Genomic DNA, 17,500 nt, shown 5'->3' on the forward strand with positions numbered 1-17,500 from the left:
CTGCCCAGAACAGGGGAATAAGCAGAAGATGGTGTCCCACTCAGGTGCAGCCACCGAAGAGCGCGAGAGGATGACGGTCATACTGACCCCTGCTCCCAGTGGTGCCTTAGTGCTCTTTGTATGCCTCCTCCCCTGGTGGGGTGACTGCAGCAGTATTAGCTCAGTTGTCATGGTAACACGGTGCCCAGGAGCACCAGCCAGGATCCTTCAGGCCCTCTTTGGCCTTTAGTGGGCACAGTGGAGCAGCAAGGAAACAGCGGGAGCGGACTGATGTTGTTTTCAGGGGCACACTCCTTTGGCACCCACCCTCTTTCCATCAGACCCCTCCCCTCAGCCTCTGCCACCTCACCAAGGCTGAGGTCATGCCCTCATCCAGTGGACCTTTGGAGACATTACCCATGTCATAGCACACAACAGGACTGTCCCTGGACCGGTGTGGCTCGTTTACAAGTAGGTGGCATAACAGCTTCCGATTCTAGGGATCCTGGCTGATTAGCACCATAGTGATCAGGGGCATGGAGACGGCTGTGGTCTCCAGTTCTAGTGGCTGGGGATGTGCTCCTGTAGATGTGTGAAACCCAAGTTCTATTGCACTGCAGACACCAGGTGTGAGGGCGGGGCCACACAGCCAGGTCTTTCTCTGCTCCATAGTAAGTTCAAGGTCAGTCTGTGCTAAACTAGATTCATTTAAATAAAAAGCTTAGTGGCTTGTAAAGCCCAGGAGGGTTGACCCTCTGGTTGTCCAGCTGCCCTGCTGTCTGGCTGTGTGATCTGACACCTAGTGGGTGGCCCCTCACCTGCCCCACCTACACGTGGTTCCTGTGGTCTGGTTTTGAGGAAGACCAGTGCTGAAAGCTGCGCTGACACAATGCCGATGTGTAAGGTGTTTCCTGCCCCAGAGGGAACAGAAACGAGCCTCGTGTTTATTAGCTTTGCCCTGTGCACCAAGTCCAGGCAGCTCCCCTAGAGATCCAGCGAGGAGGCCAGAGGCCCACTTCTGGAAGCTTCGGTGTCTCCAGCTGGGAGTTCTGCTACTGTGCACTGCCCCAATTGTTGTGGTTAATTTCTCCATTCAAAGGACTTGAGAGAGGCCGGTGGCTACAGCCAAGCATGGTAGAACAGGCCTTCGTGATCCCCACACTCGGAGACCAAGACCCTCTGTGCCTCCAAAAGCAAAAACTCAGCAGGTGTTCAAAATGTCAAGTTGAAAGCCAGGTGTGATGGTTCCTGCCTGTCGGGAGGCTGTGGCAAAAGAATCAGGAGTACAAGATCAACTTGGTCCACATGGTGAGTTCAAGGCCAGTCAGCTGCAGGAGATCCTGTCTCAGAAAGCCAGTAAGAAGATGCCCTGAGCTGAGCCTAGGGGGAGACGCCTGTGATTCCAGCCCTCTGGGAGGCAGGGCCCACACTCAGGGCTGTGGGATGGTAGAATCTCGCTCCTTGGTGACTGCTGATGCTTCCCACAGAGTAGTGGCTTCTGTCCTTTGGAGACAGTTTGGGCCCCTGTGTGCCCTGTGAGATGGCATGCCCCATTCCTGACTCACATTCTGAGGGGCAAGCAGTTGTGTAGCCCCCTCTGCTGTGGGGCTCTCCCCCTGCAGGTGACTGCCCTGGAGCTCTTGCCTGGGTTGAGCATGCACCTGGAGACAGAGTTGGGGAGCAGGCTTAGATCTGGGGCACAGAGCCTCGGCCAACACAACTTGCTCTACCGACCTGGCCATAGCTTCTGTTTGTTTACTAATGTATATGAGTGTTGCCTATGTTGATGTCTACACTGTGTGTCTGGTGCTCACCAAGGCCAGAAGAGGGCATTTCATCCTGTGTAGCTAGAGTATTCTGGAAATTGAACCCAGGCCTTCTGGGAGAACAGTCAGTGCTCCTTAACCATGGGGCTGTCTCTCTAACCCTTTTCACCCACTTTTTTTACCTGACTTCTACCCTGAGATAGGGGTTCCAGGCAAGCCAACACACCTCTAAGACTCAGGGCTAGGTAGCCTTTAATCCCAGCACTCTGAGAGGCAGAGGCAGGTGGGTCTCTTGAGTTCAAGGCCAGCCTGATCTACAGAGTGAGCATTCCGTGACAGCTAGGGTTTTGCACACAGAGAAACTCTGTCTCAATCCTTCCCCACCCCCAATAACACTCAGGGCTGTCTATCTGAATTCAAAGCCGTGGGTTCTGTCCCTACATAAACCAGGCATGGTGAGACCTTGCCTTTCAAAATGTGACCATCCTGGAGCATGTGACTAGCACTTCTGGTGACCATAGGGGAAAAGAATAGATCTTGTCACATGGGGAGACAGGGAAGCAGGGTGTCCCAATACACTCCCTTTTCCATGTAGTTGGGGGTGGCACGTGCTCAGCCAGAGCACCTGCCCAGCATGCAAACTCCCATAAACCAGGCAATTCCAGCACTCAGTATATGCAGGGGAATAGCTCAGGCTAGCCTGGGCTATGTGAAATCCCATCACAAAACCGTCTATTACATTATATGTATTGTTCAGGAAAATGGTGTTTGGGGAGTCTTGCCTGGCTTGGCCCAGGGTACACAGTGCAGGTAGAGCCTATTGGTAAATCCATATGCTGTGTGAAGGTGGCAGGTCTTTAATCCCTGCACTCAGGAGGCAGGGGCAAGAGGATCTCTGAGTTCGAGGCCAGCCTGGTCTACAAAGGGAGATCCAGGACAGCCAGGGCTCCACAGAAACCCTATCTCAATTATAACCACCCTGAGCACTGACTTTGCCACTTGCCCCAGTTCTGGTCAACTGACGTGGCTCACTAATGGCCAGCATTTGCCAGGCCTCACTCTTGACCTTATTCGCAACTCACACTGGCACATGAAGCTGGGAGTAACATTGCCAAGGGGCATTCTAGAAGCGGAGTCTGCGCTCCAAGGAGTCCTGTGCGTCGAGCTGCAGGGCACAGTGCCCACAGCCCAGGGCTGTTGGAACCCTTGGAGGGGTCTGGGGAGAAGGGAGTCTCCAGCATCAGAGCTGAGGGGTGTCCTGCGCCAGACTCTCTGCAGCTACTGGACAGTCTACTGTGGCCTCACACTCCTCCCACGTGTTGCTGAGAAAGTCTCCCAGTAGGTAAAGGGCTAGAAAACTGCCTCGGTGAGCCTGTGCATACCCTCATGGCCTTATCCACAGAGCCCGAAACCCTGTCGACTTTTCCCAGGGGCCTGGGTAAACGGGAGGTTCACTGGTCTCTTAAACAGCAGCAGGAAGCCCGGTGGTGGTGGCGCACGCCTTTAATCCCAGCACTTGGGAGGCAGAGGCAGGCGGATCTCTGTGAGTTCGAGCCAAAACCACAGAGAAACCCTGTCTCGAAAAAAAAAAAAAGAAGCAGCAGCAGGAAGCTGGGTGCTGGTGACACACACCTTTTATCCCAGCACTTGGGAGACAGAGGCAGGCGGATCTCTGAGTTGGAGGTCAGCCCTTTCTACAGAGTGAGTTTCAGGACATCTAGGGCTGCACAGAGAAACCCGGTCTCAAAAAACCAATGAGAGGGAGGGAGGGGGAGGGGGGAGGGGGGGAGAGACAGAGAGAGACAGAGAGAGAGAGAGACAGAGAGAGAGAGAGAGAGAGAGAGAGAGAGAGAGAGNGTCCACCTTCCTAGACCAAGATGGAGCGGGGAGGACTTTGGACTTTCCACAGGGCAGGGAACCCTGACTGCCCCTCAGACTGGAGAGGGAGGAGGGAGGGGGAGGGGGGAGGGGGGGAGAGACAGAGAGAGACAGAGAGAGAGAGAGACAGAGAGAGAGAGAGAGAGAGAGAGAGAGAGAGAGAGAGAGAGAGAGAGGAAGCAGGCAGGGTTTAGGCTAAACATGCCGAGAACTAATGGTGAAGGCGGGTTTGTTTCAATCTGGGGAAGCCCCATGTTCCTTCTGATGGAAGGTCCATGAGGTCACCTCCCTGTCCTCCTCCCCGAACAGCAAGCAACTTGTCAGATCTTCTCTGCCTAGACTTGGGGATTTCCTGGTTAAGGAAATGGCCAGCCTGGCCTCTGGTCTAGTGGGAGGCCAAGTGGCTGAGGGCAGCGGAGCCTGACGGGAGACGGGCCAAAGTACTCTGCCTGCTGACTCCCTGGGATCATGTGCCCAGTCATTCATTTGTTCAGTCCTTCATTCATACCACTCCAAGGCCAGTGATTAAAGGATGTGGGTCTGAGGGCACTGGAGAGATTCAGGCTCAGATTCGGCACTTAAGAGAGCTTGCTGCTTCCCAGAGAGCCCGAGTTCAGTTCCCAGCACCCACCTGTAGTTCGAGGTCCAGGGAACCTTATGCCCTTTTCTGGCCTCCATGGGTACTAGAACACTGGTGTCATACATTCATGTAAATGTACACATAAGTAAAAACAAATCCTTAGCGGGGTGTGTGTGTGACCACTCCTTTAATCCCAGCACTGGGGCAGAGGCAGGCAGATCTCTGAGTTCAAGGCTAACCTGGTCTACAGAACAAGTTCCAGGACAGTCAGGGCTGCTATTACACAGAGAAAGCCTGTCTCGAAAAATAAATAAGTGTTAAATTATATTTCTTAAAATCTTAACTATGCCTCAGTTCCTTCATCTGTGAAATGGGGAAAGTAATAGACTCCTCCACTCAGAAGACTTGTCATGAGATGTGATCCTAAGTATAAAACACATCCAAGTGCCACACTTGTAATATCAACCCTTGGGAGGCTAGCGTGGGCTTCAGAAACCTTGTCTCAAATCTGAGGCTGTGGCTTTGTTAGAGTATGTCTGTCACCCATGAAGCCCTGGGTTTCGATCTCCAGCCCATCTAAACTGGGCGTGATGTCTGCACTTCCAGTGCTCAAGAGGTGGAGGCAGGAGGATCTGGAGTCCAAGGATAGCCTTAGCTCAGTAGCGTGGGAGGCCAGCTGGGGCTCCATGAAACCATCTCTAGAGAAAATAGAGGAGGGCCATAGACCCTCTGAAGCTGATCCTCACTGCCAACTCGACAGGATTTACAGTCGCTGTGGGGGTGTACCACCGACTGTTTCAAAAAACCGACCCAGCCTGAATGTGTACAACACCATCATCCTATGGGCCGGGGGCTCAGAAAGGATAAAAAGGAGAAGGTGAGCAGACAGTACCAACATGCATCTCTCTCTGCTTCCTGAGGATGCCACGTGAACACCTGCCTCAAGCTCCTGTCCTCACACCTCCCCCACCAAGATGGACTGTACTCAAGACAAAACAAAACAACCCTGCCTTCAGTGGTCCTATCACAGCGCTGAGAAAAGCAGCCAGTACAACTCACAGTGGGAGGATGGCCGGTCTAAGGCCACCGTGGTGGCTCAGTGACTGTCAGGAGCAGTTACCGCTTTAGAATGGAGATGGCTCCGGTTGAGAGCATTGGCTGCTTTCCTGGAGGACCTGGGTTTGGTTCTGGGAACCCACATGGCCGCTCAGAACTTTTTACAACTCTAGTCTCAGGAGATCTGACGCGGCAGGCATGCGCACAGTGTACAAACATGCCTGAAATCCAATATTCGCACGCTAAAATCTTTAGCGTAGTCGTGGCTTTATGATACAAATGAGTGCAGTGTGCGCTTTCCTGTCTCAGGACAAGGTTAAGAATCCTCCCCGCTACAGCGGCTTTTCTCCATGACTTCCTTTGCTTATTCTCTGTGTTTTGGGGGGAGGCGGGAAGTTTTGTTTTGTTTTTTGTTTGTTGTTGTTTTTAGGATTATTTTTTTGTTTTATTTTAACACTGTCTCTGTCACTATCTCTACCTCCCTACCTCCCTCCATCACCACCCTCCCTCCCTCCCTCTCTCCCTCCTTCTCTCTCTCTCTCTCTCTCTCTCTCTCTCTCTCTCTCTCTCTCTACCTGTGAAAGTCAGAAAAACGTGTCTATCCCTGTGTAGATATCGGGTACAACACATACACTGAACCACTGAGCCATGTCAGGAGGGGGTTTGGAACCTGGGACCTGGTACTTGTTAGGCACATGTAGGCTTTTCAGTTGAACTACACTCCCCATCCTCAATTAAAAAAGGGGGAGGACGGGAGATGGCTCAGTGGGTAAAAGCGGTAATCTCTAGGTCCCACGTCGGAAGGAGAGAACCAGCTCCTGTAACTTGTCCTCTGACCACCACACATGTGTCCTGGTGCACATGGCACCACCACCCCCCATCACCCCTGCCAAATAAATAACGTAGTTTTAAAAACAAAATCCTGAGAGGGTGGCACTTAATCCCAGTACTCAGGAGGAAGGACGAGGCAGACGGATCTGGAGTTCAAGTTGGAGGCCAGCCTGGGCTACATGGTACCATCTCTAAAGACCAAAAGGTAAAATAAGTAGTTCACATATATTAAAATAAATCCCTTGTTACCACAAAGAATAAAGAACAATTGGCCATGCTTACGGAGGTTATTACAAGCGCAAACATTCTAAAAACAATAATACACAATACAATAATACACACGGCCTCTGTTTCTCATGCAAGGAACCCTCTCAGAAGGGGAGGTCTCAAGAAGGCAATGGAAGGGTGGCTGTGTGTAGCCTCGGGCCACTGGACAGGCCCACTGTCTGCAGTTGTGCAATCCCCCACAAGACAAGAAGGAAGTGCTAGGGACAGGGACGTGATGGTTAGCTCGCCACCACGAGTCCCCCTTGGAACTTTCCACCGCCCGCTGCCTGCCAGGCCCAGGTGCACAGCAGGTCTGGTGTTTTTGCTGGACTTTCCAGGCCTTGCAGTTTGAGACAGAGATCAGCAGGGCCCAGATTTCAGTGGCCAAAGGGAAGATCATGTGAGGAGAAGCGGCCAGTTTACGAGCCACTTGAAATCTACCACTGATCCTCAGCGCCTTCCTGTACTAAGACTCACCATCCACGCTGGGCACACCAACTCGGGTCCCTCACTCATCTGGAGCCTGAGACAGCAAAGTTGAGAGTTCGAGGCTAGCCTGGGTAGCTTAGTCTCCAAATGACAAGAAGGGCTGATGATGTAACTCTGCGGTAGAGCCTTTTGCCTCAGAATCCTCCAGATAGGCTCAGAGGCAGTGTCCCTGTGATCCAGGAGTCCCCAGACTGCATTACAACCTGGCCCCACCCACCTTCTCTGAGATCCAACCAGAGCCATGGCAAGGAGGCCCGGCACTGCCAGCTGGGCTGCAGATAGAAGGCCACCTGTGACCCTGGTGACCCTGCAGCCTCTGGACCACCCATATGGAGTAGGAGAGGCCAACCCCTGCCGCTCTGAAAGCAGGGTCTCACTATGTCTCTCTAGCTGGCCTGGAAACCGTAGATCCTGCCCCTGCCCCACTGGGGAGACAACCCTGTGCACTCTGCCCAGCTGTTTCCCTCTTTGTCTACACACAGAGTCTCTCCCTAAGGAGAGCCACCACCTTAGGGCCAGTGTCCAGGATCCAGGCTTCCTCCTCCCAGGAAGCCTCTTTGTCTAGTCAGCTCAGGGCGAGGTTCTGAAGCAGGGGTCTGCTGACAGCTGCTTTATCTCTCTCCTCTCTGGTGTCTCCTCCTCCAGGGCTGGGATTAAAGACACTTGCTACCAGGCCTGGCTCCCATCCCTCTTCATCTCGAGTCCCCTTCCAAACAGCTGCCTAGGAGTCACATCCTGAGGGACAGTTATGTGGTCAGGTGGTGGCGTTTTGCTCATGTGGGTGTTTGTGTGGGTGTCTTCGTGTGTGTGTGTGTGTGTGTGTGTGTGCAAACATCATCCCTTAGGAGTCACCTTTGTTATCGAGACAGGGTCTCTTAGAGACTTAAAACTCACCTGGAAGACTAGAATGACTGGCCAGTGAGTCCCAGAGTTCCTTCCTGACTCTGCCTTCCCAGTGCTGGGATTCAAAGCCCACACCAGGATGGGTGGGGGGCTCCGTGGCTAAGAGTATTTACTTCTCTTGCAGAGGATCTGAGAACCCATGTCCAGGGCCTCACAACCAGCTGTAACTCCATCTCCAGAGGATCCAATGCCTCTGACCGCCACAGAAACCTGTCCTCACGTAACACACACACGTGTGCATACATACACATATACACAATTAAAACTAATAAAAACAAAACTTTGAAGGCATGCACTACCATACCAGGCTTCTCTATAATTTGTAAGCCCAGGGGATAGAGCTCAGATCCCCTCTGGGTAGTGGTGATGTACCAGCCAGAGGCAGGAGGATCCCTGGTCTTTAGAGCAAATTCCAAGACTATACAGAGAAACTTTGTCTCGAAAAACCAAAACAAAACATATTTGTGGGGGAGGGAGGACTTAGGTCCTCAGGCTTGTATGCCAAGGACTTTGCCAGCTGAACCATGCTCCCAAGTGCTGCTGTACTTTTATTTTTTTTTTAAAGATTTATTTATTATATAGACAGTGTTCTCTCTGTCTGTATGCCTGTAGGCCAGAAGAGGGCACCAGATCTCATTACAGATGGCTGTGAGCCACCATGTGGTTGCTGGGAATTGAACTCAGGACCTTTGGAAGAGCAGTCAGTGCTCTTAACCTCTGAGCCATCTCTCCAGCCGGCTGCTGTACTTTTTTTGTTTGTTTTCGAGACAGGGTTTCTCTGTGGCTTTGGAGCCTGTCCTGGAACTAGCTCTGTAGACCAGGCTGGTTTCGAACTCACAGAGATCCAGAGATCCGCCTGCCTCTGCCTCCCGAGTGCTGGGATTAAAGGCGCCCGGCTGGCTGCTGTACTTATAAAGATAATCTCATGTAGCCCAGCTGAAACCGGCCTATAACTCCCTATTCTCCTACCTCCATTTCCCGTGTTCTGTGGTCACAATGTTTCAAGGTGCCTGGCCAGATTGCTGTTTTGTGTGAGGTCATTCAAAGTCCTCTCGGAAGGGGAAACATCCCAGACTCGGTAGGTTTGAGGTGGAGAGATACACGCTCAGAAGACAGGAAAAGGGAGCAGAGCAGATGAGAAGGACCCAGGCTGGGGGCAGCTAGGGTGGCTCACAACTGCAGAGGCGTCCATGCACCTGGAGCTGCAGGACAGGCCTGACAACAGGTTTTCTGCACTTCAGCGCCCACGACTGCCCTAGCTACTCTGTTGGAGCTCAAAACAATCCCCAGAAAGTGAAAGAACTGACTGAGCAAGAGTGTCCTGGGCACTCCCCGCCCCCACCCCACAAGCATCGGACACCACTTCCTCTTTTTAAAGTATTTAAGGCTCAGCCCAGGCTATAGGGAGAAGTGGCCCTGCCACTCACTGCCCAGCCATGGGGGACGCTTTCATTCGTCACATCGCCCTCCTGGGCTTTGAGAAGCGCTTCGCTCCCAGCCAACACTATGTGAGTAGCCCGAGCGCCTTGCGGAAGCACACAGTGGAGACAAGGCTGTCTTCCTGGTGCTACCCAAAGGCCACCTGGACTGGGGAAGGATATTGGGGGGGGGGGACCGGGGAAGGGTATGGGGTGGGGGAACCAGGGAAGAATATGGGGGGGGGCAGGGAAGAATATGAGACAGAGGAAGACCAGGGAAGGATATGAGGGGAAGGAGACCTCTTGGGCATGGGATTTTTATTATTATTATTATTAGCTTTTTTAAAAATGGGCGTGGGATTCTTGTCTCTGGACCTCAGGCTTCTCTTGGGTGCTCACAGAGGGCTCCGCCATCCCTGGCAGACACCCTGTGTACCCTTCTCAACTGCTTCCCTCTCATTCCCATCCTGAGCCCCATCCCTGCTCATGTGCCACCACCGTGTGTGTGTGTGTGTGTGTGTGTGTGTGTGTGTGTGTGTGTGTCCGGTGCTTAGCACCAAGGTTCGCTCCTCCCAGGAAACCTCCTGCCTGGTCAGCACAGGGAGAGGCCCGGCGAGGAGAGGCCTGCAGGCTGAAGCGGTTTGTCTCTCTCCTTCTGTGTGGGACACACTAGCGTTTAGCTCCTCAGGAGGTGACATCACCTCACTGCAAGGGAGGAAAGTGTCCCCTTTGTCCTGGGGGAGCTGAGTTGGAGAAGTGTCTCACTGTGGATCTAGACTCCATCACTGGGTGAGAGAGGAGGGGCACCTGGCACCTGTGCGGTGCTCGTGTGGGACACTTAGAGCACACGGTGCTAAGTTCTCTACCTTCTGCCCGCCCTCTCTAAATATAAATATTCTGAGTCATTCCAGAATAAGCGAGGGACTTTGTAAACCAAAGCCACACCAAAAGAGAGCATTGGGGTCATTCTAGGTGTTTCCTTCATGTCTTACATTCCTCCCCAACCCTCAGAAACATTTTTAGAGTCTCACAACGTAGCTTAGGATAGCCAGAACTCAGGGCCAGCTTCCCACTTCACCTTCCAAATGCTGGGATTGGAGACATCTGTCTCTGTCTCTCTCGTGGTAGCTGTCACATTACCCCATGTGTCTTATCTTTGGTTTCTTTCAAGTATCATACTGTTTTTAAGACCCCCCCTTCCCTGTTACAGAAATCAATTCGTTTCTTTTCAAAGCTAGTATTATCAATTATTTGCTTGAGACGGCATATTGCGTAGCCCAGCCTGTCTCTGTCCTTATGTAGCCCCCAAATACTTGAACGCTTTCCACTAAGCCCCATAAATAAATAAGTAAACGTTTATTTTTATTTTGTCTATTTCGCCTGCATGTATGTGGAATCAAGTATGTGCAGTGCCCTCAAAGGCCAGAAGGGGCGCCAGACCCACTGGACCGGGAGTTATAGGTGGTTGTGAGCCCCAGTGTGGGTGCTGGGTACCCTGGGGTTGTTGCCAATGCTGTCTCCCATGGTCCATCTTTGTGATGAGCCATCTCTCTATCCCTAGGCCCCGCTTTGTTCTTAAAGGTCCCTCCTCTTTTAGTACAGTGGGGACAAGTTTTCTCGCACCTGTCCTTTGAGAGGAGCCACATAGGAAGCCCAGCTGGGGACTATGGCTAGGGCACTTGAATAGTGTACATAAGGCCCTTGGCTCAGTCCCCTGAACAGGAGAAAAGAGAGAGAAAGCGAGCAAACACTGGCTGTTCTTCCGGAGGATCAGGGCTCAATTCTCTGCACCTACGTGATGACTCAGCCAGATGTAACTCCCGTTCCAGGGGATTCAATGTCCTTGTCTGGCTTGAGACGGCATATTGCGTAGCCCAGCCTGTCTCCATGGACGTACATGCAGGTCAATCACCATATACATTTTTAAAAAGAGAAACAGAAAGTCGATGAGATGACTCAGCAAGGAATGGGACTTGCCACTATGTCCGACGATCTGAGCTCACTCCTCAGAACCTGGGGGTGGAAGAAGAAAACTGAGTCCCACGAGTTGTTCTTTGCAGTTTATGGTACACATTACTCACACGTGTACACATGTGCATGCACGCACATGTGCGCGCGCACACACACACTGAATAAATAACATGAATTTTCAAACACACCAGAGGCTGACCACATTGGTCTGCTTTTCAAAGCTGCACTTAGCTACCCCAAAGGTCCCCCAAATTCATGCCCATTCTAGAACCCAGGCTACCCCTCAAACTGCCTCATCACAACTCCTTAGGCTCCCATCCAAGGCTAAAAGGCAGCCCCGAGGCACAGATGGTACCTGCGGATGCTGAGTGCCCCTCTGTGCTCTGACGCCCCCCAGGTGTACATGTTCCTGGTGAAGTGGCAGGACCTGTCGGAGAAGGTGGTCTACAGGAAGTTCACGGAGATCTATGAGTTCCATGTGAGTGCTGCGGACGTGCTAGCCTCGGCTACCGCTCTGCCTTTGTGGGCCTTCAGCTCATTGTGTGTATAAAGAGGCCAGCCTGGTCTACAGAGTGACTTCCAGAGCCAGCCAGGGCTACATAGCGAGACCCTGTCTCAAATTAAATAAATGGCTGGGAAGTGGTGGCACATGCTTCTAATCCTGGCACTCAGGAGGCAGAGGCAGGAGAATCTCTGTGAGTTCAAGACCAGCCTGGTCTATAATGTGAGTTTCAGGACAGCCAGGGTTACTTGTCTTGGAAAAAATAAAGATAGATAGATAGATAGATAGATAGATAGATAGATAGGCAGATAGATGAGACAGGGACAGACAGACAGACATGCAGAGACAGAGGGGGGACAGACAGACAATATTTTATATGCAAAGGCACTGGGACAAGATTGGCCTGGAGTGTCCACAGGCAGCACTGTGGACAATGTAAACAGAAATGGGGGAAGGTGTGTGTTAGGCAGAAGCCGGCCTGTGTGGAGCCGATGGCTTGCCCTCCCAGGGGTGTTATGAATGGCTCCAACTTGGATCTTTTGGAACACCTCCCCTCCCCGCTTTTTCTCACATATCTTAGCCTAACCTTAAACTCACTACACAACCCAGGATGACTTTGAACTTCTTATCCTCCTGCCTCACTTCCTGAGTGCTGGGGTAACAGGACTGCACCCCCACACCGAGCTTATGCAATGCTCAGGGTGGGACCCAAGACTTCACGCAAGCTAGGTAAACACTCTGCCACGGTGCCCCAGCCCTTCTTCCTCTATGTAGAAAACGCTAAAGGAGATGTTCCCCATTGAGGCGGGCGAGATCCACTCGGAGAACAGAGTCATCCCACACCTCCCGGGTGAGCAGGACTGAGCCTCAGCACGTTCCCTTGCCCCAGGGCCCCTCCCCACGTCCATTTGGACTTGACCTTGTGTACACACTCATGGGTCTGTGGTGGCCCCACCCAGCACCCAGATGGTTTGATGGGCAGCGTGCCGCTGAGAGCCGCCAGGGCACCCTCACCGAGTACTTCAATGCCCTCATGGGACTGCCCATCAAGATCTCCCGCTGCCCACACCTGTTGGACTTCTTCAAAGTTCGGCCTGATGACCTGAAGCTGCCCTTGGACAGCCAGTGAGTCGCTACCTCCCTGGTGAGGGCACAGGAGAGGATACACAGAGGGTGGGGAGACCTAAGTTCAGACAGGATGAGGGACTGACCCACAGGCACACAATGCTCAACACCTGGGACGTGGCCAACGCTGTATCTACACAAGCTCACGTCGCCATGGGGCATGCTGGAGGCAGGAGAAGCCCCCTACCCCACCAGAGAGCTGATGGGAGCCCCTCCCAGGCCAAAACAGCTCCATCTAGCTGGTGGAGAAGGCCTTTGCCATCTCCCTAGGGTCTGCAGTATGCTTCCTCTGCCGTTTCAAAGTCCGGCTGTATAGACAACCCCTCATTCCATAGACAGTCTGTGCTCCACCCCCACCTCCCAGGCCTGGGCCAGTGGATAGCTTCTCTCTGTGCTGACCATCTTTCTCCTAGTTCCTTTTGCTTTGGGGAAGTCCTCCTGTTGGTCTAACCTAAAGCCTCCCCCTTCTGCTGGGAAGCTGAGTGTCGGCTGTGTATTGCCTGTTCTCTCTCCAGGGTGAAGAAGCCAGAGACATACCTGATTGCCAAAGATGCCAAGAATAATGTAGCTGGTGAGAGGGGCTGCATGTGCCAGGGGTGGGGGCACCTAGGAGCTATGGATGTCATCAAGGACCTCGAGTGTGGGTGGGGGGGGACAGAACAACACTCAATAGGGGGAGCTTTGGTGGTCACCTTGCAGGTTGGGGAGTCTCTTCCCCACCACTGCCCAAAGCAGGAGTTCAAGGTCATCTTTGGCTACAGGGTGAACTAGAAGCCACCTGGGGACGTGAGACTGTAGCTTATAAAACAAAAAGGGCTGAGCATAGTGGCACACACCTTTAGTCCCAGCACTTGGGAGGCAGAGGCAGGGGGATCTCTGTGAGTTCGAGGCCAGAACAAAATATCCATTGTTAAACAAATGCAGCATAAACAATGTAACACACCTTTACACAGTTAAGTACTATTCTGCAGCAGGAACAAATGTAGCACATCTTTGCCTAGTTAAAACAGTGCTCCACCACGGGACTGTCCTCCTGCTGTGTCTGCTCACCCGGTCCTCTCCCCTGTGCAGACATCACAGGCCCCATCATCCTTCAAACCTACCGAGCCATTGCTGATTATGAGAAGAGTTCCCGCACGGAGATGACTGTGGCCACCGGAGATGTGGTGGATGTCGTGGAGAAAGGAGAGAGCGGTCAGCACCCCTACCTGCCATCTGGGGTGATGCACGCTTGAGTTCCATGCAGAGGCCCTAGCAGCTTTTGGCCTCCAGCTCAGACCAATCCCATGCCTGGGTTGTATTTAGGAGTGCCATCCCACCTGCGCATGGCGAAGGGCTCCCCGAGTTTGGGGATGTTGCTGAATATGTGCATTCAGTATTCCCTTCTGTGTTCCCACCACCCTCATGGCTGAAGAAGGCTGCTGGGCACCATCCCTCACTCGTCTCTCTGTGCTCTTGACATAGGCTGGTGGTTTTGCCAGATGAAGACAAAGAGAGGCTGGGTCCCCGCATCCTACTTGGAGCCCCTCGACAGTCCCGATGAGGCTGAGGACCCGGATCCCAACTACGCAGGTGCTCCCTGCCCTCTGAGGCAATATAGGGTGTGAGATGAAGGAGAGGAAGGGGTACGGGGACGTGAAGAAGCCAGCATTTCTCTGTTTTTAGCTTGGTAATGTTGTTGGTCAGAAAAATAGGAGGCAGAGAGGGCCAGGGAGGAGCAGATATCTGGGACCGTGTGAGCAAAGTGGAGGCTGGTACACGGTACAAGGGATGGGGAACAGAAAGCTCAACTCAGGCTGGGAAGGCACGCTTCCTGGGGGAATGTCATTATTGCCCAAGGGAGAAGCTGGCAACTCCAGGGCTTAAATGGCCTCTACTGCGTTTGAAAGCAGAATTGTTTGGTCATGTTTAAAGATTGTGAAATTCCACCTGGGTGTGGTGAGGCACACCTGTCACCTCAGCTACTCAGGAGGTTCATGCGGGAGATGCTCAAGTCTAAGGCTGCACAGGCAGGCTGCAGAGCATGGCCCAGTCAGCAACATAGGGATGCCCTGCTACAAAAATATTGTAGAATCCCCCAGTGAGGGGCTGGGGTGTGGCTCAGTGGTAGAGCCCCTGCCTAGAATCCCCCAGTGAGGGGCTAGGGGTGGTTATCAGTCAAGCTCTTTTGCTGCCTGTTGCAAACCTTTGGTCCCTTCCTTACACTGTTCAATCTTTAAAAACCTAGGGAGGAGCCAGGTGGAAGTGGTGAACCCTTTAATCCCAGCTCTCGGGAGGCAGAGGCAGGTGGATCTCTGAGTTTGAGGCCAGCCTGGTCCACAGAACTAATTCCAGGATAGCTGGGACTGTTACACAGAGAAACCTTGTCTCGAAACAGACAGACAAACAAACAAACAAAAACCTAGAGAGGGAGACCTAGGAAAAGATCTGAGGGGACAAAGGAGGGACTTTGTGTTCTGTGGTGGTGGCTGGACAGTTGGAAGAAGCCTAGCACCTGGGGAGGAGGGAGCAGAGCGCTGGGAGCTGAGTAAACTCTCGCCTCACTGGACCAGGTGAACCATATGTAACCATCAAAGCCTACACCGCTGTGGAAGAGGATGAGGTGTCCCTGTTGGAGGGTGAAGCCATTGAGGTCATTCATAAGCTTCTGGATGGCTGGTGGGTGATCAGGTAGGAGATCCCCCTCCCCCTGCACACATCTACCTGACTGGGTCCGGGGACCTCACTTGGGCTCTGAGCTAACTTGACAAAGGAAATCAAACAAACAAAAGCCAAATCAAGAAGGAAAAATGACAGAGTCTCTTAAAGGTGTCACAACACACAATGTCAGGATCCACATCTGACTTCCTGCCCAGACTCAGAAGGGCGGGTTGGGGCTGGAGGGGGGGGCGGGACTTCTGTCACTACAGATAAGGAAACAGGCTGGCCCTTTTGGGTGTGAATGTTTGAAGTATCTTAGCCTGCATTGGTCCCCATGGCTGAGGCACTCTGAAGCCCTCCAGCTCTGTGAGCACAACCCTTTGATTGCCTGAGCCTCCAGTGTGGCCCATCTTGCAGGAAAGGAGACGTCACCGGCTACTTCCCATCCATGTATCTGCAGAAGGCTGGGGAGGAGATTACCCAGGCCCAGAGGCAGATCAGAGGCCGTGGGGCACCTCCACGCAGGTGAGAGAGCCGCCCCTCCCCCACTGCCACTCTGGGCATGCCTGAGGGAGACCTGAGGGAGGGCCACAGGGTCCTGGAAGGTTTAGTACTGTGCCTTCACCGGTGCTGGATGTGGCAGGCACGGATGGAGAGGAAGGTAGGAACAAGGTAGTGAGGAGCCCGTTGATGCTTAGAGGCCTTTGAGATGGTCAGTGAGGCCTGGGAAGTCCCAAAGTAAGGATATGTTGATGGCCAGAGCAGGTGTGGGCAACAGGCCTGGGCTCTGGGACAGGAAAAGATCTGGGATACCTACAGCTCTTGCGGGTTCTCCTGCCTGCACTCCATTTGCTAAATATAGGCTTAGGACCTGAGGGGGTGCCACAGTCCCTCTGCACCCACTTGCTGGGGTCAGATTTAGGATTTCAGGGTGCCACGTCTCTCCTTACCCTTTCTCAGGCCAGGCTTGGGTTCCCAGGGACCCCGCGTGCCGGGGACAGGGATTCTGGGTCACTGACACCTCTATCCTGCTTGCCAGGTCGACCATCCGAAATGCACAGAGCATCCACCAGCGTTCTCAGAAGCGCCTCAGCCAGGACGCCTACCGCCGGAACAGTGTCCGATTCCTGCAGCAGCATCGTCGTCCAGCACAACCTGGGCCGCAGAGTGCGCAGGGCACAAAGAGTGAGTGCCGGAAGGGGGCGGGGCCAGGGCCCATCCCATCCCCCTAACCCTAGGCCGACTAGACCTAACGGGGTGGGGTGGGTGGCGCGTTACTGCCAGTTTAAGGCTGGGAGGCAGAGCCTCTGATGGTCCTGACATCCCGGTAGACAATTCGTCGGCTCAGCACAGCAAGGCGCAGCCCGCAGTGCCCCCGAGACCCAGCGCGGACCTCATCCTGCACCGCTGCACAGAGAGCACCAAGCGGAAGCTGGCGTCTGCCCTGTGAGGGCGCTGCCACCTCTAGAAGGCGTCCCATTCCTATCCCTGTATATACTTGTATATAGCTGTGGTCAGAGGTTCCTCCCTTGCCTTAATAAATGTTGTTTGGAGTGAACTGAGACTCTGTAGTCAAGGATGGGACTGGGCTTCGCTCCAGGGGTATTTGCTAGGGGGCAGTGAGAGCCGCTGGGGCAGTTTGCAGGATCAGAGAAAGGTCTGGTTGCTTGCTGCTTTAGTTTTGGCGGAGAACAAGTTTGCAGCAGGCCAAGTGCTTTAGTGAGGCCCTGAGACAGCAGTTCTCAACCCACAGGAGTCGCCTAGGGCAATGGGAAAACACAGATATGTACATTACAATTCACAACAGTAGCAAAGTTACAGTTATGACGTAGCAATGATAATTTTATGGTTGGGGGTGCCCACAATATGAGGAACGATTAAGGGTCGCAGCATTAGGAAGGTTGAGAAGCACTGCCCTAGGGTCTGTGGACGGCTTCCAGCTGACTCCCATCCCCTGCATCCTATAATCGGCTGTGTCTGTGGTCCAGCATCTGGGAGGTCAAGGCAGAGGCTCATGTCTGTAATTTCAGAACCAAGAGGCAGGGAAAACGCTGCCAGGTTCAAAGTCGGTCTGGACCGCGTAGTGAATCTGAGA

At 53.1% G+C, this 17,500-nt stretch overlaps 1 protein-coding gene across 1 annotated transcript; it reads left to right on the forward strand.

Moving 5' to 3' along the window:
* Window positions 1-9,096: 9,096 nt before the first annotated feature.
* Ncf1 (neutrophil cytosolic factor 1) lies at window positions 9,097-16,963 on the forward strand. The gene is made up of 11 exons (XM_050166162.1): window positions 9,097-9,257; window positions 11,536-11,616; window positions 12,415-12,490; window positions 12,600-12,765; window positions 13,281-13,336; window positions 13,837-13,959; window positions 14,230-14,337; window positions 15,318-15,435; window positions 15,823-15,930; window positions 16,445-16,590; window positions 16,737-16,963. The coding sequence occupies exons 1-11, from the start codon at window positions 9,186-9,188 to the stop codon at window positions 16,853-16,855; spliced, it is 1,173 nt and encodes a 390-aa protein (XP_050022119.1). The 5' UTR covers window positions 9,097-9,185; the 3' UTR covers window positions 16,856-16,963.
* Window positions 16,964-17,500: the final 537 nt, after the last annotated feature.

Source organism: Alexandromys fortis, unplaced genomic scaffold (assembly GCF_014885135.2).
Source record: "Alexandromys fortis isolate MF-2015 unplaced genomic scaffold, M_Fortis_MF-2015_v1.1 scaffold_151, whole genome shotgun sequence".
In the NCBI taxonomy this organism is placed as follows: domain Eukaryota; kingdom Metazoa; phylum Chordata; class Mammalia; order Rodentia; family Cricetidae; genus Alexandromys; species Alexandromys fortis.